Raw genomic sequence first — 26,127 nt, 5'->3', positions numbered from 1 at the left:
TTTGAAAAACCTCTAAAACCACTAGACTTTGACCTTTAATAAATAAGCCTTTCGGGTGTCCTGAATATTGCTAATCTAGGTGGCTGAAGTGGTTTCATTATTTTTAGTGATGAGTGGATGGATTTCACATTTTTTTGTGAAACCAGAGCAACATTTCCCATTAAAATTGTGTGTGAAAAAATGAAGCGACATACATGGGCACTGAATTATTTTTTGTGTGAAAAAAATACAGCAAAAATGACTTTGGACTTCAATACATTTTGCATAAAAATAGTTGCAGAAAGCCCATTGACTCCAATGTATTTTGAGCAAAAACTTACAGTTGTTACATTTTTCACCATTTCACAATTTATTTCATGATATTGTGAATTTGATGGCAAATTAAAACGGGATAGATTCACTTATCATTTATTGACTTATCATTTCACTTTATGGTTGCTAATTAGAAAACCTGTGTTATTTTGATGAGTTTCAGCAAGAGTGAAATGGTTATATAGCAGGTATCTGATTATCATAACCCTTCCTATACATAAATTCTGTGCTGATCAGCTGTAACAACAAAAGCCTTTAGGTGAAATAAAATAGTGGCTAATCAAGGGCTAGTTAAATCATATTTTTTAACCCTTTTATAACAGCTGATTGAGGCGTTTCTAAATGTACTTAGTTTCAGAATTTTCCCATGGACTTATATTGTTATAAATTTTGGGAGAAAACTTTGCTAATTTTTTTTTTTTTACGGCCAAAAGTTGTGAAAAGCTTCAGTTTATTGTAATACATTTACAGAATGCAGGGAAATTTTCATAATGACAGTAAAAACTTTATAAATGTGAAACCAATTCAACCAGGAGATTTTTTTTTTAACCAATGTCATGACATTTTAGTTGCAGGGGACTACTTGAGGTAAAAGACAATCAAAGTTTATTTGACACGAACTATGTGGATTTGATGGGCACAGAAGGGAGTTATCGTGGGAAAGCATAGAGATTTTGCTCCACAGCACAGAAACACAATGACCTGTTCTTAGAGCAAAGCAATGGGCATCAAAATTATTTTGACACGAGCAACAATTTTTATAGTTGTGACAATTTTGACGCTCGCCAATTTTTTTTTAGTCACAGCAGATTTTCCACAGGCAAAGATTTGTTGCACTTTCGCAAATTTATGCGCGGTCTGTGAAACGCAGAAATTCGCCTCAAATCCATGCCTGGCAAATTAATTCGCCCATCATTATTAAAGTGTACTAGAGACCAAGGTTAGCCTGAGAACAGAATCCATCCAAGTCAGGGGGGCTCATGGGGGAAACTATCCACCAAGAAGAAGATTTAAACGTATTTAAATTTGGGGAAATGTCATGGAATACTATTTATACTTGCCCATTTTTTCCCTTAAATCCATTGTGTGTGAATTTTGATTTGCTGACCAGAAATGTTTTACACTTATGAACAAAACTCTTGTGTAGCTATCATAAGAAAAAATGTAAGCTTAGTGTATAATAGAATGGAAGCTGCCTTATAGTTTTTTTTCATTAAAAATTCACATGACTTTGCTGGTTGCGGTTTTCTAAATACAGTAGTAAATGCATTTTACGTTTTTTCAGGGGACTTGGGAAAAAATGGTGTAAAATCCAGAAAAATGCAGCAGAATTGTGGAAAATAATAGATTGCACAAAACTAGCACCCTGCAGTCCCTTGATAGATGAGCCCCGTGCAATGACTGTGGTTGTCTTGCAGCTGCCACTACTTAAAGAAACAGTAACACCATAAAATGAAAGTGTTTTTAAGTAATCAAAATAGAATGTACTGTATTACTGCATTGGTAAAACTGGTGCATTTGCATCAGAAAGACTACTATAGTTATAGTATAGTATGTATATGTAGCGCTATAGTAAACTGCTTTACGAGAGGGCAGTTTACGCTACTTTCCTTTGTGGGCTGAGACCACAGATGAGCTCTCTTTCTCAGGGGTAAGCCCTCACAGCGGGGTGGAGGCAGGGTGTAGTGTAACTGTAACTGTGTGCGATGCACAAGAGATTGGGCACCAGTAGTTTTATTTGCTTAAACAATGAACGGAGTTTATTAACCAAAACTAGAGTTCACCATGGAGCATGGAACATAGAGTAAAACAGAGATTAATCAAGGTAACAAGGCATACTGACTGTATTAATATAGAACAACTCTCTGAAGAGTAAAGAGTACATATAGAAAACAATGCAGCTTGTTGGAAGGTATTTCCCCAATCTTCAGGATTACCTTAAGTGGAACTCAGAAACTCATACTTCCCTGAGCTTAACACTTAGGCACTACTATGGGGTCAGTAATACCCGGGATCTTAATCCCTCTAATATCCTCGTCTGAGCTTTGAGCTGCTCAACTACATACCCTATCTATCACTCCCAGAGTGATCTATTAAAGGGTATAACTATCACTTCACTATACTCAGGCTGAGTTCCACCACCCCTAACCTCTGTGGCCTAACAGAGGAAAGGTTCAGCAGCAATGGCCTCTACCTCATGGCTTTCAAGCCCTTTTATATTATACCACAGTGCCATCTAGCATCCACTGTGAGAACTGCAGGGATGACATAAGCACAAGGTTCCTATAAGGACCCACTGAGGTGTCCATATTACTAGGGGTGTGCCTGTCTGTAATGTGTAAGGGTGTCTAAGATTTTCACATCCCTACATATAGTATATAAACAAGCTGCTGTGTAGACATGGGGGAAGCCATTCAAGCTGGAAAAGCAACAGGCAACATTTCTTTTTACTCATTGGAGTCTATGGGCATCCACCAGGCGAAAAATTACACTCATCACTAGATAAGCTCTGTAATACACAATTGGATTCTTCAGAACTGTTTTCTACTGTGTATTCTGGGCTTGTATGACTGACCCCATGGCTACTCAGTAGTTTATATAAACTATATAATACATTATAGTGTCATTCCTTTAAAACACTTTTATTTTATGGTGTTACTGTTACTTTAAGCAACATTTCTAAGCATTTTTGTTTATTAACATGCAAAATGGAATTTCACACAGCAAATACTGTATACTGAACTGAAGTGCCCGTATCAGTTTAAGAATTCTATGGAAGGAATGGACTTCCATAGAAGTGATATAAATGCTGAAAGGGCTGCTTTCAATTATGTGTGAAGCCTTTGCAGCAGTGCCATTTCCAAGGATTACATTTTTGGTAAAAAAAAAACCCCAATACATTATATAAATAAATAAAAGTTCTAAGTTGCATAATATTAACACTGACGGTGTCCTATTGGACAAATATAACTATTCGTTTTAGAAGATAAGTTTCTTCCTTTTAAGAAGTGGCCGCGTCTTGGCAACATATCTCATATGCAGGATGGAGCCTCACTTACATTCTCCAAGTGTTTCCAATTCAATAGTAGGACTATAGCTTCCGAAGTCTTGTGAGGAAGATGTTCGGATCTGGAACACATAAACAGTGCCAGGCTTTAAATTATAAACAGTCACCGTGTTCATAGGTGTTTTCACTGTGGAGTAACTCTGGTCCCTTTGATCCTGCAGAGCAAAAAAACACAGCACATTAAACAAACTCATTCCTCGTGCTGAAGTTTTATTTGACTACAGTTTATAGTTCATATATTAAAATTCACGAAGAGAAAATCTAGAATTGTATCAAATGCAATGTGTGCAGCTTTCACTCATTTAATCAAGGAATTTCTGACTATGAACTAGAATGCGACTAAAAATGATCCATCTCTGATACTGAATGACTGCAATTCCCAGCATGTTTTTATTTACTTAAATATACTAAGAGTTGAAGGGCACTAATATTTGCTGCATCTACTTTGAAACTCTAAAGGCCTCATTTACAAAAAAAAAATGGGGTAGGGGACGAAAAGCAAAATGCTTGTACAGCATCTTGTTTTCAGCACTAGCACAACTCATTGTGCTTCCAGAATAGAGCACAAGAAATTGTATGTCACTCTCTTTCTGCAGAATCATACAGCAGACAAAAGTGTAGCACACCTGGAAAATGCTTAGCTTGCACATCATTTCAAATGAAAAACATGAAGAATGCCAGGATTCTATAAAGCTCAGAAAACATCTTTTTTTTGCAGCTGGTGTAGATGCTGCATGCATGACCATTTTTGAGTTATCATCGCCTGACAAAACAGCACACTGGTTACTTTCAGATGATTGACAATAAAGTAATATTCAAACAAGTTGTCGGTTGTCCATCAAGCTAGAAGTTGCCCAGACAACATGGTTGACAGAGACCTGTATGCTACTTCCCTAAGAGCTCCAGAATCTGAACTATTTGCAGATGTTAAGGCATTTCATAATTCACAGATAAAAAGATTAAGAATGCCCAAGTACTAGTCTTACAAGTACAAGTTAACTTTATCCTAGTTTAGTTGAAGCTGAAATGAAAAAACACAATAATCACCCATCCCGAAATTCTTAATATACTTTGATATAGGGCAAAGTCATTTTTAATGTCTCAGTGTAAATTGCAACATGGTATACATTTTTGTAGGAATCTGAAGTAGTGATGGGCGAATTTGTTCCGTTTCAACTCGCCACAAATTTTTGGGAATTTCCCGTGAAATTCGCAAAACCGGCAAAAAATTTGCGAAACGCCGATTTTGACACCAGCGTCAATTCATTCAAATTCGTCAATCCAAGATGACTGCAGGCGCCATTAAAGTCAATAGGCACCCGTTAATCATAGCCAACATCGATTCCGTCACCGGCGTAAAATAAATTCGCAAATTTATTCGCCGATGCCGAAACTCGCCTTGAATTTGTGCCTGCCGAATAAATTCACCCGTCACTACTCTGTAGTGATTTTGACAAACTATGAGCTGTTACTCTTCAGCTACCTATTCAGGTATGGAACCAGTTATCCAGAATACTTGGGACCTGGGTGTTTCCGGATAACCTTTCCGTAATTTCATACTTTAAGTCTACTAGAAAATCATGTAAACATTAAATAAACTCAATGGGCTGGTTTTGCTTCCAATAAGGATTAATTATATCTTAGTTTGGATTAAGTACAAGCTACTGTTTTATTATTACAGAGAAAAAGGAATCATATTCAAACATTTGGATTATTTGGCTAAAATGGAGTCTATGGGAGCCATTCTGTAATTCAAAGCTTTCTGGATAAAGAGTTTCCCGATAACGGATCCAATACATGTACAAAGAAATTTTGATTGTTGTTGGACTAAATGGGGACCCGCAGAAATATCAGACACAGCTTCACTTATTCAACACACATTTCTTTACAGTTCTACAAATATCAATAAAGGTATAGGATATATTATCCAAAATGCTTGGGGCCCGGAGTTTTCTGGATAAGGGATCTTTCTGTAATTTGGATCAACATTCCTTAAGTCTGCTAAAATCATTTAAACATTAAATAAACACAGAAATATGGGTCCATGCAGTTCTTAGTTACCATCAAGAACAAAGTATGGATTTACTATTACAGATATGGGATCTATTATCAAGAATGCTCAGGACCTGGGGTTTTCCGGATAAGGGATATTTCGGTAATTTGGATCTTCATACCTTAAGTCTACAAGAAAATCATGTAAGCATTAAATAAATACCCAATATCCTGGTTTAGGTTCCAATAAGTATGCATAATAATAATTAATAATTTTGATTAAGTACAAGGTACTGTTTTATTACTACAGAGAAAATTAAATCATTTTGAAAATTTTGAATTATTTGATTATAAGGGAGTCTATGAGGGATGGGCTTTCCATAATTCAGAGCTTTCTGGATAAGGGGTTTCCGGATAACGGATCCCATACCTGGACAAAGAACATGGAAATCATTTTTAAAAATAAGAGTTATTTAATTAAAATTGACATTTTTATGGGAGATGCCCTTCATGTAATTTGCAGCTTCTGATAAGGGATTTCATAGTTATTATCTGTTATGGGACCCTAGTGCCATCTGATTTTGCATCACAATGGTGAAAACAAGTGGGGGTCATTTATCAACACTGGGCAAATTTGCCCATGGGCAGTAACCCATGCCAACCAATCAGATTGCTGCATTCATTGTTCTACTTGCAGCTAATCACTGATTGGTTGCTATAGTTAATTTGCCCAGTGTTGATAAATGAGCCCCACTATCCACTTTTTTCTTCTGTGTAAGCAGCCTTTCCAGAGGAAGCCATATAAAACTTAAATGACAACCAAAGAACATTTCAGTGGTATAGAATTTCTTACATGTACTTTTCATTCAGTTCATATTCTTCTTTTCTTAATTATGTTATTTTTCAGTATATGGTCATTATGAATGTTAAGAGGTCTGTGGGCCACTGGCAAAATGCTAAATTCTGTATTTTAAGGAGTATAAATAGAGTAACGATCATCCATATATTTTCAGCAATATCACTGTGTTATATCATGGTCTCTAAAATATTAAAACAGGAGCCTTGGGAGTCATTACTTTCTTTTATCCTCAGTACTTGACCTCCTTCTTTCCCATTTCCTAGCTGATCTTTTGCCAGAGTGAGATAATACATCATTTTAATTAAATTATCTTGTGATTAAATGAAGACTGGCAATTAATAAAGTGCATTTTTTTCATCGCCCCACTGTTGGGGAAAAAAGTTCATCTTTCAGTTTTCTTCATTTTATATTTTCCTTTGCTGCTCAAAGAAATTAGGTTTTGACTTTACCAAGAACATATGTGCCAATCAATTATTTTGCTATCGTTTTTAAGATCTCAGGTACAGATAGTTAAGCTATGATGATGGAGAATAATAAAGATTTCAGGCTTCAAGAGGCTTTAAGAGAGCAACTGCTATGTAGTAGTAATAATAATAATTATAATAATATATAATAATATAATTAATTACAAGTTTTCCAACGGAAAGACTTCTGTTGGTAGCTTCTCCAAACAAAAAATGTTTATTTCCTTCCCTCATAAATTACTAGGGATAGTAATACAGATGATAAGTAAAAATACCAGCACTAACAATAGCTTATATTTTGGAGAATTTTAATGTCAGTTTTTAAGGAATTCAGGATAATGGGTTACCCAATAATCAGATTTTTTCTTACCGGGACAAGTTGCAGTTAGCAGAATAGGAAGGCTAAATTTAAAAACCATATAAAATACTTAAAGAATGAACTGTTGCTTAGAATAGGTACATCTAAGCCATACTAAAAGTTCATTAACAGGTGAATTCCTTTTTTAATTATGTCCATATAATTGCATTCCATTGCTGCCTTATCCCTGTGCCACTATTTTAGAAGTGTGATTACCATGCAAACCCCAGGCCTTTCCTATGGATGTGGAATCTGGTCAGTATGCCAAGGTGTCTCTTAGCTGTTGGTTATGTCACATTGTACAGACTTGTGGTGGCTGGATGTTCAGCAGAAACTATAAAACATAGCACTAAGCTTGTGGATGATGCTTCCTTCAGAGCCATGTGCTGTGAACTCTGCAGCAATCCTACTCAACCTATCTTTTTATTAAAATCAGGCTCACTGTAACACTTTCAGCAAGTTTACATATATCATATTCTAGCCTTCATTCCCCTTTCACTGCACCTCCAAAACAATATATTTATACCTAGGGCTTTATAACCCATCATCAGTCAATTTATTGGTTGTCCTATCAGCCCAAAGGTCATTCTTGTTTGGGCATTTGGCAATATACCCAAATCTGATTGGAAACCAGAAGTAGCTGCAACTCCTCTGTCATCTGCTAATGGTCCATTAATACACTTTTGCATCTGTTTTTAGTTTAGACAGACCAACTACTGTCATTCTTGTTTGGGCATTTGGCAATAGAACCAAATCTGATTGGAAACCAGAAGTAACTGCAACTTCTCTGTCATCTGCTAATGGTCCATTAATCCACTTTTGCATCTGGTTTTAGTTTAGACAGACCAACTACTATCTGAGTTTCTGCAGAAACTGACTCTATCAAGATACCATACATAGCCAATAGTATGTCCCAAATCAAGCTAGGCTTGTAGGGCCACATTTAAATATTTTCTATGGTACATTCTAATAATTGTCTGATGACTTATAAAGGAAGGGCCCTGCTCAAAAAAACTTGCAGTCTAAATATGAAGGGGAGTGAGACATAAGGTATGGATTACAAGTGTGCTTCTGTCAGTGTAGATATTGTGTTAAGTGCATACTGGAAATCACTACTAAACCAGTAGTTAGCTGTACTGTAGAAACATGTTGAGCCCAGATAATGAGGTGGCTTATCAGTAAGTGTCTAAAGGCTGTGATGGGAAAGTAAAGACCACAGGGGATATTGACTATTAGTAAGACAGTGTGCAAAGTGCAAAATGGACACCTGACTGTGCTGGATTTTGTATCCATTACACTGTCCAAAGTGCATCCATTCTCCTGGTGGATGAGCTCCTACTCCCCTTGATGCTCTTGAACTTAGGCCCAGGGGAAAAGTATATGACTCCTCATGACATCAAGGACATGACATATCATGAAGTGGACACTTTTTGGTTATAACACAGAAAAAGAGTTGTAAGCAAAAGTCACACAAACAATGAATGCAACACCCAACTTGGAAACATTCTTTGTAGTATAAAAGCATATGAAAGATTTTATTTTTGATGTTGCTGGTTCTTGAAGAAAGATATGTTTCTTTGGCTGCACTCACAATAAAATGTACCAACTTGACCTCAACATTTTATTCTACATAATATAATACATTAAAGAATATTATAAAGATTTTTTTTTCACAGATTATGTTTTGCACATCTATTACATAAATAGGGAGCAGGATACTTATGCAGCCACAAACCAAAATAAGATCTGTGGTTCCATTATAAATTTTGCCTAGCAAAGAGAGTGTTTCTTTGTTTATCTGCACTGATTTGTAATCTGTTGAAAGCACCATCCATAATTAATAGTATCTCACAGTCAACAAGATGTGACACCTTTCCAGCTCTGTATGTAATTTATTTGGAGACCCTGGCATGGGGCCTTTCACAAGTGAGAACAGATAAAACCAAAAGAAGTATGAGATTGCCTGTAATCTCAGCACCTGCACGCTGTTGTCCTATGCCCTATATCAAAAAGGTGCAAATTACTTGATTGCTTCTACCCGTTTATCTGTTTGTCTTGCTACTTGTATTCCAATGTTCTCTTCAGTATTATTGATGATGACATTTTGCAAATAGTTAAGCCTCTAGATAGGGGCTGGCTATTGAGAATAAAGAAACCTTATGTACTGATTGGGAGCATTTTGTCCACACGTTTCTTTTAAAAGCCAAATTAGTTTTGAACCCAATGAAGTTCATTTACTATATTGCAAAAACTGCTGAAGAGACGGAGCACATGGGCACGCGCTGATTAAAGAGGTTCAGATACCCCACCAGCACAGCTCTCCTGCCTGATTTTTATGTATGTATATTTTTATTTATATAGTGCTACTTCTGTACAAAGCACTATACAATGAAACAATGCATTAATAAGACAAACCAAGGTCAATATAATAATAAGTATCCAGCGACAAAGATGTTCTTTTTCACATAAAAATCTATTTATCATATAGGAACAATCCACCCATGCAAAGCTGCAGCCCTAATCTTGAGTGCCTACAGTAGATGGCAAATACAGCCTTGGTTATGCAGACAGATATAGTAAGAAGTATAAACTTTCATCATAAGCATGCCTTGATGATGTCTTATCATTCAGCCTTACTATATATATTCCATTGCCACAATCCCTGTTTTATACTGTATGTATCATCAATCATCTGAACCTTCTTTTTAACTTTTTACCTGCAGTTCCTAAAAAATGAGCCCCCAAATTTTTAAATGAATTGTGGTCTTTTTTGACCAAGCTACTTGGAAGGTGGACCAACCCAGCAATTTGATATCACCGTAATCATAGAATGTTTATTACGGCAGCATTTACATTCAGGAAACCTTGTTATTTTAGCTACTTTATTATTCTGGAATTATGAGCTCGTTATCCATAAAACATGTAACTTATTGCCACAGTTTTAGAAGAGTTAGTTGGACTGTTCAGTAAAAATGTCCCAGACTGTAAAGCTGATCTGCTGCCTTAATATAACATAATGGATATATTTGAATGCTGTGCCTTGTAAAACCTGTTTTAACAGGGCAATTCCTTGTATATTTATGGATTGTCAAAGGCTTTGCTTTGGATTTGGTGTAATCCTAACATTGACGTTGAAATCTGCCTCCTTATTAAGTCTAAGCCTCATGAGGTTATTGCCACATAATAAACTCCACTTAGGTGTCAGTTTACTAAAGTGTAATAAATTTGACTTTAAAGGGATCCTGTCATCGGAAAACGTGTTTTTTTTCAAAACACATCAGTTAATAGTGCTACTCCAGCAGAATTCTGCACTGAAATCCATTTCTCAAAAGAGCAAACAGATTTTTTTATATTCAATTTTGAAATCTGACATGGGGCTAGACATTTTGTCAATTTCCCAGCTGCCCCTGGTCATGTGACTTGTGCCTGCACTTTAGGAGAGAAATGCTTTCTGGCAGGCTGCTGTTTTTCCTTCTCAATGTAACTGAATGTGTCTCAGTGGGACATGGGTTTTTACTATTGAGTGCTGTTCGTAGATCTATCAGGCAGATGTTATCTTGTGTTAGGAAGCTGCTATCTGGTTACCTTCACATTGTTCTTTTGTTTGGCTGCTGGGGGGAAAAAGGGAGGGGGGTGATATCACTCCAACTTGCAGTACAGCAGTAAAGAGTGATTGAAGTTTATCAGAGCACAAGTCACATGACTTGGGGCAGCTGGAAAATTAACAATATGTCTAGCCCCATGTCAGATTTCAAAACGGAATATAGAAAAATCTATTTGCTCTTTTGAGAAACGGATTTCAGTGCAGAATTCAGCTGGAGCAGCACTATTAACTGATTCATTTTGAAAAAAACATTTTTTTCCCATGACAGTATCCCTTTAAGTTTCTGCATGTTATCGCTGAGAATATTTTTCCATCAGAATATTATATCAACTAATATCAACTAAGTTTACTAAAGAGTAAAGAAGCTCAGAAGTGATTGCGATCACTTGTGGTAACTACGTTAATGAACTAGCTTACGTTAGCGGTAATTTTGCGAATTTTCTGGCGACAAATTATGTTTTTGCAAATATTTATGCTATAAAATAGTCTTGGTTTATGGCGGTTATTATGACATTTTCAAAACTCATAAACTTTATTGACTGATGATGATAATATCATCCAACAGCATTACCAGAGTAACACCAATCAAACATATATGCATCATATAAACCCTTCTGCCAATAGAATCATATGAACAAGAAATCATACCAGCCAATCTCTTTGCTTCATAGAAATGCACAGTTTAATATAGCCAATCACAATGAAAACAAAAAAGCTGACAAATCCTTGGACTGTGATACCCACTGCCAATAATACGCCTCTGAGCTGAAATTGCAGCAGATAGAAGCAGAAGCCAAAACATCCTGTCAGCAATAGCTACAGATCTCTCTCTCCTGTCAGCAAAGAATGATGGGTAAAAAAAAAAGTATTGTGGAATATTTCCTGCCCCTTGAGAATTTTCTGGCGAAAAAATACTTTTACTCCACTTCATAGGTGGCGGTAAAATTTTGTGAATATTCTTGTGTAAATTTTGTCTTTTGCAGATTTCGTAGTTTAGTAAACCAGCCATGAATGTGTACGTAGCATTATTTTCAGCAAATGCTATAACTGGTGAAAACATATTCTTGTGCAAGAAAATTCGCAAATTTATATTTACTGCAGGTTAGTAAACTGGCGAAAACATATTCTGCAACAAATTTGACTACATTTTGTGCGAATATTTTTACCATAATTTAGTAAACGGACCCCATAATCCCTGGGTTTATTCACTCTTCCACACATTCACAATCACTGCACTGCCAACCCAAGCAGGAAAGAAGCTTGTGCAGCCTGGAGAGTCCTCTAGCTGCAGATAAACATTTCTGTAAATCCAGGTGCATTTTGAAACCAATTATATGTTTATCAGACAGTGTTTACAGAGCAGAATTTGGCCCAAAATAGTCAAACAGTAGTAATCTTCCAAACCAACTTCTACATACCACAGCTCTAAAATTTTGTTTAAAGAGAAAATTTTATGTAAGTATTCTTCAAAGTACCGGTAATAAAAAAAACAAAAAAACAAAAACAGAAATACTTGATAAACTGCATTTGGTAAATTAACTTTCCAAACAAATAGATATATACAATGCTCAATGTTTTGTAACTTAATAAAAATCAGATACTTCTTAAGGCACTAAAGTTTGTAAATGAAAACCTATGATTCTAGGTTCTTTATAGGAAAACATATAACAAGGCTGTGGACAGCAAGTGTGTGAAAGACCAATGCCCCTTCCTTTCCAAGTAATTTTATTGAGAAGTAAAACATTATTATTTACCATTGCCTGCCATTGATATTACACTTACAAAATTCCTACAATCTTTCAGATTCCAAGAGTATTATATTCCAAGTGATTTGCCTTTCCCAGTGTCACTAATAATACTTGTCATTTACATGCCTGAAACTCTCAAAGGTTGACAGCGCAATTTCTTCTTGCAAATTAAAGCAAGCTCAGTTTCTAAATGATCCACCATGATTAAACCTCTAGATATGATATTTGATTTCTTCAACTCAAATTGGATATGCAGTTATGTCTTGGAAATACAATTATACATAATATGAAAGGTTCAGTTTTGATTTAGCAACAGCAAGTCACAGTTTATTAGTTTATTGTTCTGCATAACTAAAGGACGTATTCATTTTGAGATGGCCATGTTTCCATATTAATGTAATCATGTTGTGTTGAGATAACTTGGAATTCCCCTGTTTTTCATGTTTGTCAAATGGATGTTCACTTCAAAGGAATTTCAGATGTTAGTTAATAGCCCATAACTAGACATCATTCGTGTAGTCTGGATAACTAGCAAATGATTGTATGATTTAAAATGATTTCAATAAATAAAGTACATTTAAGGAAAAATTCCCTTGGTTTTATTGAAAGACTGCACATGCTTAAGAAGAATTTTAGCTCCCTCTAAAATGCATCTAAATGTGCAAATACAGTACAACCAATAATGCTGTACATGCTAAAGAGATTCAGGTGGAGATTCCTTATATATTAAGGCAGCATGCATTGAAATGAGGGTAGAAATCTCTATTTTTTTACACAAATCTCAAAAATTGTTTGTTTTTCCAATATTTCTTAAAAGCTCTGAACATTTTAGATTTATTAAGTGGATCATTTACTAATAATCTAATAATAAACTAATTTTCCACAAATTTCAAAATTTTTGGCTTTCCTATATTTCTAAAAACCAAAAAAGTCTTAATTTATTTAGTGAAAAAACAAAAAAACCTTCAATGCCAAACTTCACAGGGCAAAAGTAGTCGAGGCACTATAGAAGTCAATGGGAGCTGTGCTGATTTTATTGGACCACTTTAAATCAAATCGTACTTTTAGAGGTTTTCTAATGTCTTTTCTATTAAGATTGCCTGAAAAAACGCAAAGTTTTCGAGGTATTTATATTTTTGTATTTGTATTTTCTTCACATTTATTTTTTAGTTCGCACTTTTTATATTTGGATCTTTTAATAAATTAATCGTGAATGAATTGTTTTAAAGTTTGTGAGTTTAGTTGTGGTTTTAAAAACCTCTAAAACCACTAAAATCCAACCTTAAATAAATAAGATTCCATGTGTAAAAACCACGAAAAATTGGTGCAAAAAGTCACCATTTAAAAGTTGTCGAGGTCCTACAGAAGCCAATGTTATTGGACTGCTTTTAATCAATTTGGACTTGGCGGTTTTCAGATTTTTTTTTAGAAATTGTCTGAAAAACTTACATTTTTAGAAGTTTTAGAGGTATTCATATTTTTTTGAGCATCATTCAGCTCTATTTTTTGTTTGAACTTTTCATATTTGGATCTTTCATAATTTCCATGGCATTTGTGGTTTTAGAGTTTGTGAGTTTACTTGTGGTTCCAAAAACCTCTAAAACCACTAAAATGAGAGTGATGACAAATAAGCCTCTAAAGGGCCCATTTACTAACAATCAAATTTCTATTGTTTCCAAGAATCTCAAACAATTTGTGGCATTGCTATATTTCTTAAAAGCTCAAAAAATGAGAGATTAAAGTGTTAAAACTAGTGATGGGCGAATTTATTCGCCAGGCGCGAATTTGCGGCGAATTCACTGCGAATTCGCGTGATTCGCCGCCAGCGAATAAATTCGCGAAACGTCAGCGAAAATTCGCAGCAAAAATTACCCCGAAAAAAAACGGGCGCCGGTGTAAAAAAGCGAATTTTTGGGCGAAGCGAAACTGCGCAAATTTGCCCATCGCTAGTTAAAACCATGAAAAGCCTCTAATGCCAAAATTTGCCAGGTAAAAGTTGTCAAAGGTGCTATAGAAGTCAATGGAAGCTGCGTTGATCTTATTGGACCGCTTTTAATGAATTCAAACTTTTAGAGGTATTGGTATTTCTACTGCATTGTTCAGAGTTTTTTTTTTGTTTGTTCTTTTTATATTCAGATCTTTTAATAAATTCCATGACATTCACGGTTTTAGAAAAAGTGAGTTCAGCAGGTACAGATTTCTGCATGGAAAAATGCATGAGAAAACCACAGCAAAAACCACACACTGACTTCAATATATGATGTGGAAAAAGAAAATGCCTATTGTCGTCAATGTATTTTGTGCAAAAAAAGCCAATTGACTTCAATGCATTTTACACAGAAAAAAAGCACAAAAAAAAGCAAAATAACACCCATTAACTTCTGTCAATATTAGTTGGGCTTGTCTCCCCCATACACGCACTGTTTTGCACAATATTATCGGCGCGTCTAAAGCCACCTTTAGAGTCCACCATTTGACCTCTTCCCTACTGTGTCTTTGTGTACTTTGTGCATATTTATTGTATTTATTATGTTACTTGTCCAGGGGAGATTCTCGCCCCTTTGCCGCCCTGAGGCGCCCCCCTTCTCTCAACTTTTTTAGGTGCCGGAAGTGGTTCAGGGAAGTCTGGGGGGTCCGCTGTGCAATTAAGCTCTCTGCGCTAGAAGAACTGAGTTCTATAGAGAGGAATACATACTAAACGTCCTCCAATGGTACCCCTCAGTGGGTTAACACCAGCATCATGCCACCTTTCCGATGCATTTCTTAAATCAATAACATACTGTACACCCTGATTGATTAAAACAAGAATCAACTTTGGTTGAGAAGCACTTAAAACCAATAATTTTTTATAAATTATACTAAAAGGGACATATGTGTTTGCCAACTAAATTCCCTTTTTAATTACATTTAAAAATCTGATGTTAGTTTATTAAGATAATTTATGTAAAGGGACTAAATTTTGAAGGTTGGCCATTGGGATGTCTGACATGTACTTCTGCAGAGTGACACATGAAAGTGAGGTACATTTCTTACATGGCATCCTTTAAAATGGCATTGTACTTTTTAAAGGAAAACTAAACCTTAAAAACAAAAATGGGTTTAAACGCTGTTTTTTATATATTGAACTTACTGTACTAGCCTAAAGTTTCAAAATTATTATTCATAAATAAGTAATGATTCAGGCCTTCAAAGTTGTGTACAGGGGGTCAAAACGCTCAGTATGGTCAAAGCAGCTATTAAGAAGCTAAAGTTAGGGGTCATCAAGCTGATACTACTGGGCTGTTTATTAAATTCTGATGCAGAATGTACTGTTTTCTGAGCAGCCATGTGATGAGAATCTTAATAAATTACTCATCAACCTTGTACTGTGACATTTATATTGTATACATGCTGTATATATATAGTGAGTTGGTGCCTAAGCTCAGGTAACTGACAGCAGAACAGAAGATCAGCAGTAAAGAAGATGGGGAGCTGCAAGGGGCATTGAGAGTAACAGATCTTCACTGCTAAAGGGCTGTTGTTGCCTTGGGCTGGTACAGAAGCCCAAAACACAATTTACCATAGGTGGAAAATCAGACACTGATTCACCCCTTCACACAAACATTTGCAAGAATGAATTCATTAAACATCTAGAGAAATGGAAAGTTTTGTGGCTTTGTATCAATAGAAAGCAACTTTTTACAATCAGAAGAAAAAGTGCTTATATAAAGAAATACGGGGGAAAAACACCTTTACCATTAAAAAAATAAAATGCTTTCAGCTTTGTATCACAGCTGACCTTTTGGTCTTTAATACTTCTGAAATACTCGATAAAACATAGGTCCCAATTAAATGTATTCAGCAGAGGCTGCTAGCATTGTCTGAACTCTATTCAGTCTGATGGCTTGCTGAACCTGACCTTTTCTTCCTGCATTAACACAATGACTTGTAAGTCTACAGAGTGTCATATTTTAAAACCATGCTGATGCCTTTCAAACTTTCAATTTTCAACGGAATATTCCATTTTTAAATGCAAGCAGACATGACATTAGATCATGTGCTAAATGACTGCAGATGCAAAAGCAGCACTGCTTTCATATAATTCATACCTTGACAAAAAATTAATTACACGTGTAGGTGGAAGTTGTGTTAATTATTACAGAACAGAATATCCAATTTCTATACTTAATTAAGGGATATTTACAGTCTCCATGCCAACTCTTTACAAACCTTATTAAGTAATAGATTATGTATGCATTAGAGTATCGTATCAAATGGTACACCCTCCTGAGGACAACAGCCTATATTGAGCTTTATAGCAACCTTCGCACCACCTTGAGAAATGACTTTAAGTGAAAGCTTAACTTGCAACTGACTGTTTGTGAGCTGCTCTAAGGCATTTGAAAGATGATGATTTAGCATTGTGCACAGTACCTTTTCATAGTACTTGATCTCATATTCTGTGTTGTTTATGAATGGGAAAGCTGGCTCCTGCCATGATAAAGTGATTCTTTTCTGGTCAATTTTGTCGGCACGGATGTCAGTGATCAATGACAAAGCTGGAAAGAAGAGGAGCAAAAGTGAGAAGCAAAAGTGAGAAAAATTATAGAGTTAAAAGTATGCATTTTAACTGAAATCAGACATTAAAACAGTAGATTAGAGTAGATTAGTACAGTAGTGTTTAAAGAATACAAAAAAAGGCAGTTATATCAATGCTTTATCTTAAGTTACCATGGTCTACTTTTGCCCCTAAAAGCATCTGCAATAAAATGTCCTTTGGCAGAACTTACCTTTACACACGCAGGTGTATAAATGATGATGCAGACTTTTGGTTCACCTTCAGATATTGTTCACCTTTAAATTGACTTTTACTATGATCTTGAGCAGTAATCCCCAACCAGTGGCTCATGAGCAACATGTTGCCCACCAACCCCTTGTATGTTACTCCCAGTAGCCTCAAACAGGTGCTTCTTTTTTAATTCCATGTTTGAAGGCAAGTTTTAATTGTATAAATACTAAGGGGGTTATTTATTAAAGTCTGAATGGCAAAAACCAGAAAAACTAAATTTTTTTTTACTTCTGAATTTTTAGTGAAAAAATTAATCAAATTTTTCGGGATTTATTATACCCAGAGGATTGAAAAAATCAGAATCCGAAAATCCAGCATGTCAGACCTGCGGACGTTGTATATAAGTCAATGGGAGAAGTCCCGAAGGTATTCTGACCAGCGCTGGGTTTGTGCAAAAATCTGAAGATTTTGTGGTTTTCAAGCAAAGATCCAAAAAAATCTGATTTTTAAGGTGGAAAATCTGAAAAATTTGGACGATCCGAATTTTCAGAAGATTTTCAATATTTTTTCAAGTTTTTTCCCGAATTGGAAATTTTCAGGAAATGTATTAATAAATAAGGGGAAACAGGGCCGGAATAAGGGGTAGGCAAAGTAGGCACGTATCTTGGGCACAAAGCTGGGGTGGCGCCAGGCACGTACCTGTTTTGTTGCCTACCCCAAGTCCGATCCCTTATCTCCCAGTCTTTTTGCGCTTCCGCACATGCACACACTCTGATTAACGTTTCCATGTGTGCGTCAACTCGCGCATGCACACGCACCAATTCACGCATGCACATGCTCAGCCTGCGCTGCAGCTGGCCAGGTTGCCTAGGGCCTGAGGGGAAATAACCTGTGCAGATTTGGTTGGAGTATATTTCAGAGAACAATGAGATAAATTCGGACTTTGATAAATAACCCCTAAGTGTACTGACAAACAGAGCCTCCTGTAAGCTTCCAGTCCAAATAGGGCCTCCCAAATCAAATCACATCCTTTATTTGGTACCCCCTGGAAATTTTTCATGCCTTTGCTGCTCCCCAACTCTTCTTATAATTGATTGTGGCTCGTGTTTAAAAAAGGTTGGCGACCCCTGGTCTAGAGAGTGATATTCTCAGACATCCAGCAATTTGTTTTCATATTTTATTATTTGTGGCCTTTGAGCTATTTAGCTTTTTTATTCTGTAGCTCTCCAGTTTGCAATTTCAGAAAAGAGGACAAGAGGCTGCTCCTTTATGGAAAATAGAAGAATTGAATTTTCAACTGGAACACAAATAGTTCTTCAGTATGACGGTAAGTCTGTGGAATGCTTACCAGGGGCATATTGTGAAGGTAAATCACCTTAAAGGAGAACTTAACCCAATCAATTAATAGAAATGCAATATTTTATTTTTTTAACTTATTGAACCAGCCTAAAGGTTCAGTATCTCTATAGTAGTAATGATCCAGGCCTTCAAATTTGTCACAGGAGATTCCCATCCTGGATTAGGTTAGAAGTGTCTGCGACACACACATGCTCAGTGGGCTCTGAGCAGCTGTTGAGAAGCTAAGCTTAGGGGTCAAAGCAAATTATCAAGTAGAAAATGAGGTTTGCCTGTAATATAAGCTGATGCTACAGGATTATTAAATTTTGATGCTAGTTGGACTGGTTTCCATGAGTTGCCATGTACTGATAATCATAATTCTTTACTAATCAGCCTGACAGCATCACAGAGCATGTGCAGTGAATCAGAAAAAAAGAAGATGAAGAGCTACTGGGGCAACTTTGGAGACACAGATCTTTCCTGATAAAAGGAATTTGGTTGCCCTGGCCTGGTACAGAAGCCCAAAACATAACATACAGCATTTCTGCCCTACTTCTTTAGGTAAGCTTTAGTTCTCCTTTAATGCATCTAAGATTAGATTTAAATGGCTTTACTCAAATGAATTATGTAACCACCAAAGTGTGGTAAATGGCATAGTCCACAAAAAAAAATCAACTTTCTTATACATTGTTTACATCAGGTTTACTATGTGCAGTATACCATGGTTTTTAAATAAATAGACAAAGGCTAACTGTATAGAGCAGTATAATTGTTGACATAGCAACAGCAAAAGATAAAGACATTGTAAACCTTAAGTCAAAAGTTTGCATCATGAGAGCAGATTTCATTTAAACAACTAACTGGCATACAAGTTTCTAAAGAATTTAATATTATTTCTAAATGTATTTGCCACTGAAAGTTTTAACTGTTTATCCTCTAGTATTCTCTCCCTTACCGGTTCTGACTACGTGTTGAAGTAGGCAGCAGTCTCCATTTCCCACAACACCTTGCACATTTTTGTGATTTCCTTCTTTAAAGGTCTGTTAAGCACCGAGCAGAACATGCAGCAGTAGCTGCCAAGTAAGTGCATAGACTGCAAATATGTAAGACTGACTATTGGTTATGTTAATCATGTTAAAATATCATATTTATAAAAGAACTAGACCATGCTGGATGTTTTTTTAATATGATAATAAATGGGACAAACAAACAAAGGATCTATACAAATAAATAAGAAAAAATTTAAATATCTTAATACTGGAAGGACATAAGAGATAGAAGTAACTGAAATAAATTTCAGGAGATGGATTGGTTTGGAGTGAGCTGAATGAGTTGACCAACTTTGTTTCTCAGTTCTTACAGGAAAATGTATATACTAGATAGTGTTTAGAAGATATGCAAGGTTTGGCTAATATCCATCTAATCATTTTGAATGAAAAATAAAAGTTAAATGTCACTCCATGGGGTAAATTTACTAAGCGGCGTAAATTCGCCAGCTATGGCTTCGCACCCATCGCAACACTAAACGGTAGTTTACTAAAATGCGTGGTTTCATCCTGGCCGACGGAAGCTGGCGAATTTTCACTAGTTACTTTAGCAATGCAAGCAAATCAAAGCGAAGCGTTCAATTCTGCCTAGTGCAAATTTGTTAGAGGTCTTGCGCTCAGGCTAATTAGGCATTTCATACGGCGGGAAATTTAAAGTTTAAAGTTGAATGGACGTCTTTATGTTACATGTTGCATCTAATACATTACATTGACACTGATAACTATGTCCGAGGAACCTTAATAAAGTCAATAGAGTTGTTATAATGCCCTACACATGAGCTCACTGTAAAATAATGTCCCATATGTTAGAAAATGTATGGGAGAAAGCAGTTACAGCGGTTGCAGCCTATCACCCTGAAAAAATGAAAAGTCGCCACCGTTTTTTGAACTTAGATGATTTTTCCACTCAGAATATGAAGTAAAAGAAAAGTCGCCTGGCAATAGAGTGCAAATAACTATCACTATCTCTTTCGCTGGCGAAGTGACGCTTGTGTCCGTTAGTAAATCAGTGAAGTCCCTGCGAATCGTCGCCAGTGTTAGTCACTTCACCCTTTAGTAAATCTACCCCATGTCTATTTGCAATCACCAGAGATAGCAGACGAGTTAATCTTGATCTTGTATAGTACTTCTATGTCTTAACTTTTTTTGTGCTAGTGTGGCTTTAGATTTCTACATTTTCAAAGCTCCTTGATGTTTAACAACACACTCTAAATCTAAATGGTTTGATTAACAGGCAGAGAAGCAGAAAATGAAGTCATGCACTTATTATAATGGAATATATCAAGTAAGTCATTTTGGCCCATAATTCTGCTGCCTGTTAATAGGCAGCAAAAACGTTCCCATGTCAGAGACGGAGAAGGCACCTTCGGCTAATGATCTACTTCCAAAACACAATTTATTAACAATCTCATTACAGTTCAAAGGGCCTTTACCAACTAATCTTTCTTCTGCACTCAAATATATGGATATAGAGGTCATGTTACATTTGTCTGAACTGTAAAATTCATGAGCTACATATTTTTAAATGACCAGCATTTGCCACCAGCATCCGAAACATCGTTGAGCAAACCAGTCCATAAGTAGGTTGTCAGTTAATGATCATGTTATTTATGGATCCATACTTCTGCTCACAGAAAGGATTGACATTTTTAACCAAATCAAAATTAATTTATGGTACAGTTCGGCCAATGCCATGTTTTGATGTATAAAAAAATTATAAATTATAAGGTCAGTTATTTAGTGCAAAAATATCCATGACAAATTTGCCAAGTAATGGCAGTCAAGGTCCTATAGAAGTCAACGGTAGTTGCACTGCTCCTATTGGACTGTTTTTTAATTAATAATTAAAAAAATAATAATTTATTGAATAATTTTAATAATTTAAAAAAAAATTCTAATTTTTTTCACTTGTAATTGTCTGAAAAATTTACATTTTTAGAGGTTTTTGTATTTTTTAGCACACCATTGGGCATTTTTCTTGTTTATGTTTTTTATATTTGGATCTTTCAATAAATTACAAGACATTCATGGTTTTAGAAAAAAATAGTTTATTTGTGGTTTCTAAAACCACTAAAATGAGAATGCCGATAAATGGGCCTCCCCATGTCCTTGATAAATTGCAAGTGCCAGTATCAATTGTTCACAATAAAAATGTGAGCAATCAGAGACAGGTATGGGACCTCAAGAATGCTTAGGACCCTGGGTATTCTGAATCAGGGGTATTTCTGTAATTTGGATCTCTATATATCGTAATTTTTCTAAAGGATCATTTAAACATTAAATCCCAGCTAAGATAGAATTCCCAGAAGCAATGTTCTGCCTTCAATAAGAAGTCATTCTATCTTAGCTGGGATCACGTACAAGGTACTGTTTTATTATTACAAAGAATAAGGAAATCATGTATTTGAATTATTTCATTAAATGGAATTTATGGGAGATGACCTTCCTGTAATTTGGAGCTTTTTAGACAACGTCTGGGTAATGGATTCTATATATTGTCAGGATGGAACCACAAGGTTCACAAACCTTAAACAAGGCCACATGGTTAAGACCTGAGTAACAAATGTCTTCAGCATTAAGCTAATGGACTTGTCATGTCATGGTTCTGAAGGGTAAAATAAGAAGCTACAGGTACCAGCAATCTACTTTAAAAAGGGTCCCTTATGAAATAGCTTTCTATACTACTCTGAACAATGAATTATTTGTATGTATCGCATTAACAGTGGCTGTTGGCAGTTATAATTATTACTATATAGATAACTTCTAGAGTAGAAACAGATTCAGTGAGGCAAAAATACAGCTTTATGAACTGCAAGGGAAACATTTGGTAAGTATTGTTAGTTTGATAATGTATATATCCTTCAATAAAAATAAAATAATTTGCAGCTCATTTGGAGACTAAACATATAGGGGGTTATTTATCAAGCTCTGAATACCTGAATCTTGAATAATTTGTAGTTTTCGGAGCAAAAAATAAATTACAAATTATTCGAGATTTATTAAAGTCCGCTGGTCTAAAAACTCTGTATCCGAAACCCTGGCATCTAAAAGCTCTCAAGGTTCTGTACAAGTCAATGGGGAAGGTCCCAGTGTCTGTGCTTATGTCTGTAACGATATCCAATGATTTCGGAATTTGGAGCAAAAAACAGGGAAAGCTCCAAAGTTTTCAGAGTTTTGCCCAACCCTATTTTTTCTGGCTTTTTCTTCATAAATAAGGTCCATTTGGGAATTCGGAGTTGCTCGAAGTTGGATATTAGAAATACTGAGATAAATATATTCTTGGGAAAGAGTGCAAAGAAATATATACAGCAGTCTGAGAATGTAATAAAGATGGAACATTAAATATAACAAAGTTTTAGCTGAATAAAAACACTGCTAGAAACTGCAAATGTATATTCTGTATTTAATAAGCTCCATTCTTTTAGGTTTTAGCATGTCAAAGTCCTCTCAGCATGTTCTCCTGATTTCCTGGCTGAAAAGATTATAAGAAGAAAAGCTCCAAGGTGAAATGTAAAGTGATTAAACTGTTACTTATTTTCCTGTTCAATGCGGTGCATGTGCAGAAGCTAAAAATAATTTAGTCACATTTCATTTTACGCAACCGAGAAACATATGGAATTAGAACATAACCGTAGGCCAAAACAATCCAACCCAAGATCTACCAGCTGTTGAGAACTACAATTCCCAACATCCCATCAAACTGTTAGCGGGATACGAAATATTTTGCTTGTGTAACAGATGGACATTTTTTAGCTAAATGTCCCAATTGTTAACATTTTAAAAATATATCGATATAGTTATGGGACCTGTTATCCAGAATGCTGGGGACCAGGGAGTGTTCTGGATAACGAGTCTTTCCATAATTTGGATCTTCATACTAGAAAATCATGTAAACATTAATGGGGTCTGAGATGGCAGATTTTAGGATTCTGACTTTTTGCATCTTCGGGGTATAATAAATCTCAAAATATTTGAATATTTATAAAATTTTTAGTGGACAAAAAAAAAAAAAATTGAGATTTATTATACCCCAAGGATGCAAAAAGTCAGAATACTAAAATCCGCCATCTCAGACCTGCTGAGGTTGTATATAAGTCAATGGAAGATGTCTCTATCCTATTTGGAAGTTTCTGTGGATTGCTTTGAAATTAGCCCAAAAATCTGACTATTTCAAGCTTTTCTGGCAAAAATCCGAAACATTCTAACTTTTCGGGAAAAAGGCCAAAAAAATTGAGCGATTCGGGAAAAACCTTCGAAAAAAATCATATGATTTGGGTTTTCACTCGATTTTGAAGATTTTTCCCCCCAAATCTGATTAAATTGGGTTTTTTAAATAATAAATATGGTCAAACTGTGGATTCTAGTTTGGTCAGAATTTTTTATTTTAAAAAAAATCAGAAATACTCAGATTTTGATAAATAACCCCATTAATAAACCCAATAGGCTGGTTTTGCCTCCAATAAGGATTACTTATATGTTATTTTGGATCAAGTACAAGGTATTGTTTTATTATTACAGAGAAAAAGGAAATAATTTTTAAAGATTTGGATTATTTAATTATAATGGAGCCTATGGGAGACAGTCTTTCCATAATCCTGAACTTTCTGGATAACAGGTTTCTGAATAGCGGATCCCATACCTGTATTTGTTTGCTTAATCTTCTCCATGAGTTAATCTCTCTAACCAAGCGTATAGTTCCTTACAATAAAAAAAGCCTATCCTGGTCAGTGACAGAAAGAGCGTGAAGTAAAAATCAATCTCTATTCAAAGGACAGGACAAGCCCTCCTTGTTTTTTTGACGTGCACTGCAAATTGAACAAACCAAAATAAACAATTAGTATTCAGTACAAGTGGAGCAGTGAAAGGGTGAAAAGCAGCCTGAACCGTTAGCATACGTGCTGCCATCTAATCAACAACATATTGTTATTAGTTCTCCACTTGTCTCTCTAACAGGGTTCTGCATCCTTGCTTAATTAAAAGAGTAGGAGGACATGCATTTTCATTACAGGGATGAAAACGCTAGATGCCTGTTAGACGTTTACTTAGATTTTGAGTTCTTGCTCTGCTGCACATGGACATCGCATATCTATTGGTTTCGTCCTGAAGGACCTATATTATTCTCAGTGGGACAGTCAATCATAATATGAGATGCTTCTTTCATAGACATGCCCTTAAACAACTGCAGATAACCTCGTCAGTGTCTGCTTTTAAGTGAAATAGTATTACAGTTCAGTTAGCCTAATCTCTTATTTCCAAAGGACATACTGTACTTAAACCTGAATTTGATCATCCCTAATTCCAAACAACTTTTTTTTTCCTGAATCATATGCAAAGTTATTTTATATAAAAATATATGCCACCCCCTTGTATGCCCCTTAATTTTTAGCACAGACAAACAGCATATTTACAAAATGTGTATTTAATCTTACACCAAAACATAGTCATTTTTTGTAAGATTAAATCCATTATCTGTAAACCCATTATACAGAATTACAGCTTCAAATTACGGAAAGGCCATCTCCCATAAAGTAAATTTAGAGCAAATAAGTCCAATTTTTAAATATTTTACCCTTTTCTCTGTAATAATACAGGTATGGGATCCGTTATCCGGAAACTCGTTATCCAGAAAGCTCTGAATTACGGAAAGGCTATCTCCCATAGACTCCATATTATCCAATTAATGCAAATCTTTAAAAAAATATTTCCTTTTTCTCTGTAATAATAATACAGCACCTTGTACTAAGATATAATTAATCTTTACAGCTAGTAAAACTAGTCTATTGGGTTTATATAATTTTTAAATGATTTTCTAGTACACTTAAAGTATGAAGATCCATATTGCAGAAAGATCTGTTATCCTGAAAATCCCAGATCCCGAGCATTCTGGATAACAGGTCCCATACCTGTAATAATAATAATAATAATAATAATAATAAAACAGTATCCATATTGGTGGGAAAACAAGCCTACTGGGTTTATTAAATGCTTAAATGATTTTTAGCAGACTTAAGGTATGGTACTCCAATATATGGATCCTTAATCGGAAAAAACCCTAGACCCTAAGCATTCGGGATAATATGTCAATAGATGTGTTATAGCCCTACTCTGTTTCTGTTGTAGTCCTATCCCTGTTACAGTAGCTGCTGAATACAGTTTCTGACCAACCCATGTCCCATCGGTTTGACTTTCAAGCATAACTTTGCCTTTGTTGACTTTGTATGGAACTCTACCTTCTCTATTGCAGCTTGTGAAGCCAGTATGTCTCCTGCCTGCTGATTTGGTGCCTTTGCTTATGTTGACTCCATTATAGGGAAAAACAAATAAAATGTAACTGCTTAGGAGAAAAATGTATTCTCATTAGACATACAGATAAAGTTGATAAATCACTGATGTATTGCCCTGTGCATAAGCTCATCTGCCAAGTGTGCCCTGTGGATCCAGTTGTTAGACCAACTAACTAAAGACTACAGGTCTCATTAACTAGGCACAAAATTGATGCTATACTAGTCCCATGTGCCAGGAAACAAGATTCAAATACTTTTTACAGTGCACTTAAAGTTTATTTTGCTTG

At 35.6% G+C, this 26,127-nt stretch overlaps 1 protein-coding gene across 1 annotated transcript in view; it reads right to left on the bottom strand.

Annotated features, from left to right (window-relative positions):
- Nucleotides 1–26,127, bottom strand: part of LOC108709572 (ephrin type-A receptor 7) — a 310,721-nt gene that overhangs the window by 63,498 nt on the left and 221,096 nt on the right. Inside the window, exons 6-7 of the mRNA XM_041584012.1 lie at nt 16,818–16,942; nt 3,372–3,534 (exon numbers count right to left, since the gene is read on the bottom strand). Coding sequence (XP_041439946.1) covers nt 3,372–3,534; nt 16,818–16,942 — 288 coding nt within the window. The remainder of the gene's footprint in view (nt 1–3,371; nt 3,535–16,817; nt 16,943–26,127) is intronic.

Source organism: Xenopus laevis, chromosome 2S, assembly GCF_017654675.1.
Source record: "Xenopus laevis strain J_2021 chromosome 2S, Xenopus_laevis_v10.1, whole genome shotgun sequence".
NCBI lineage: Eukaryota > Metazoa > Chordata > Amphibia > Anura > Pipidae > Xenopus > Xenopus laevis.
This window is presented reverse-complemented; position numbering and strand designations above follow the sequence as displayed.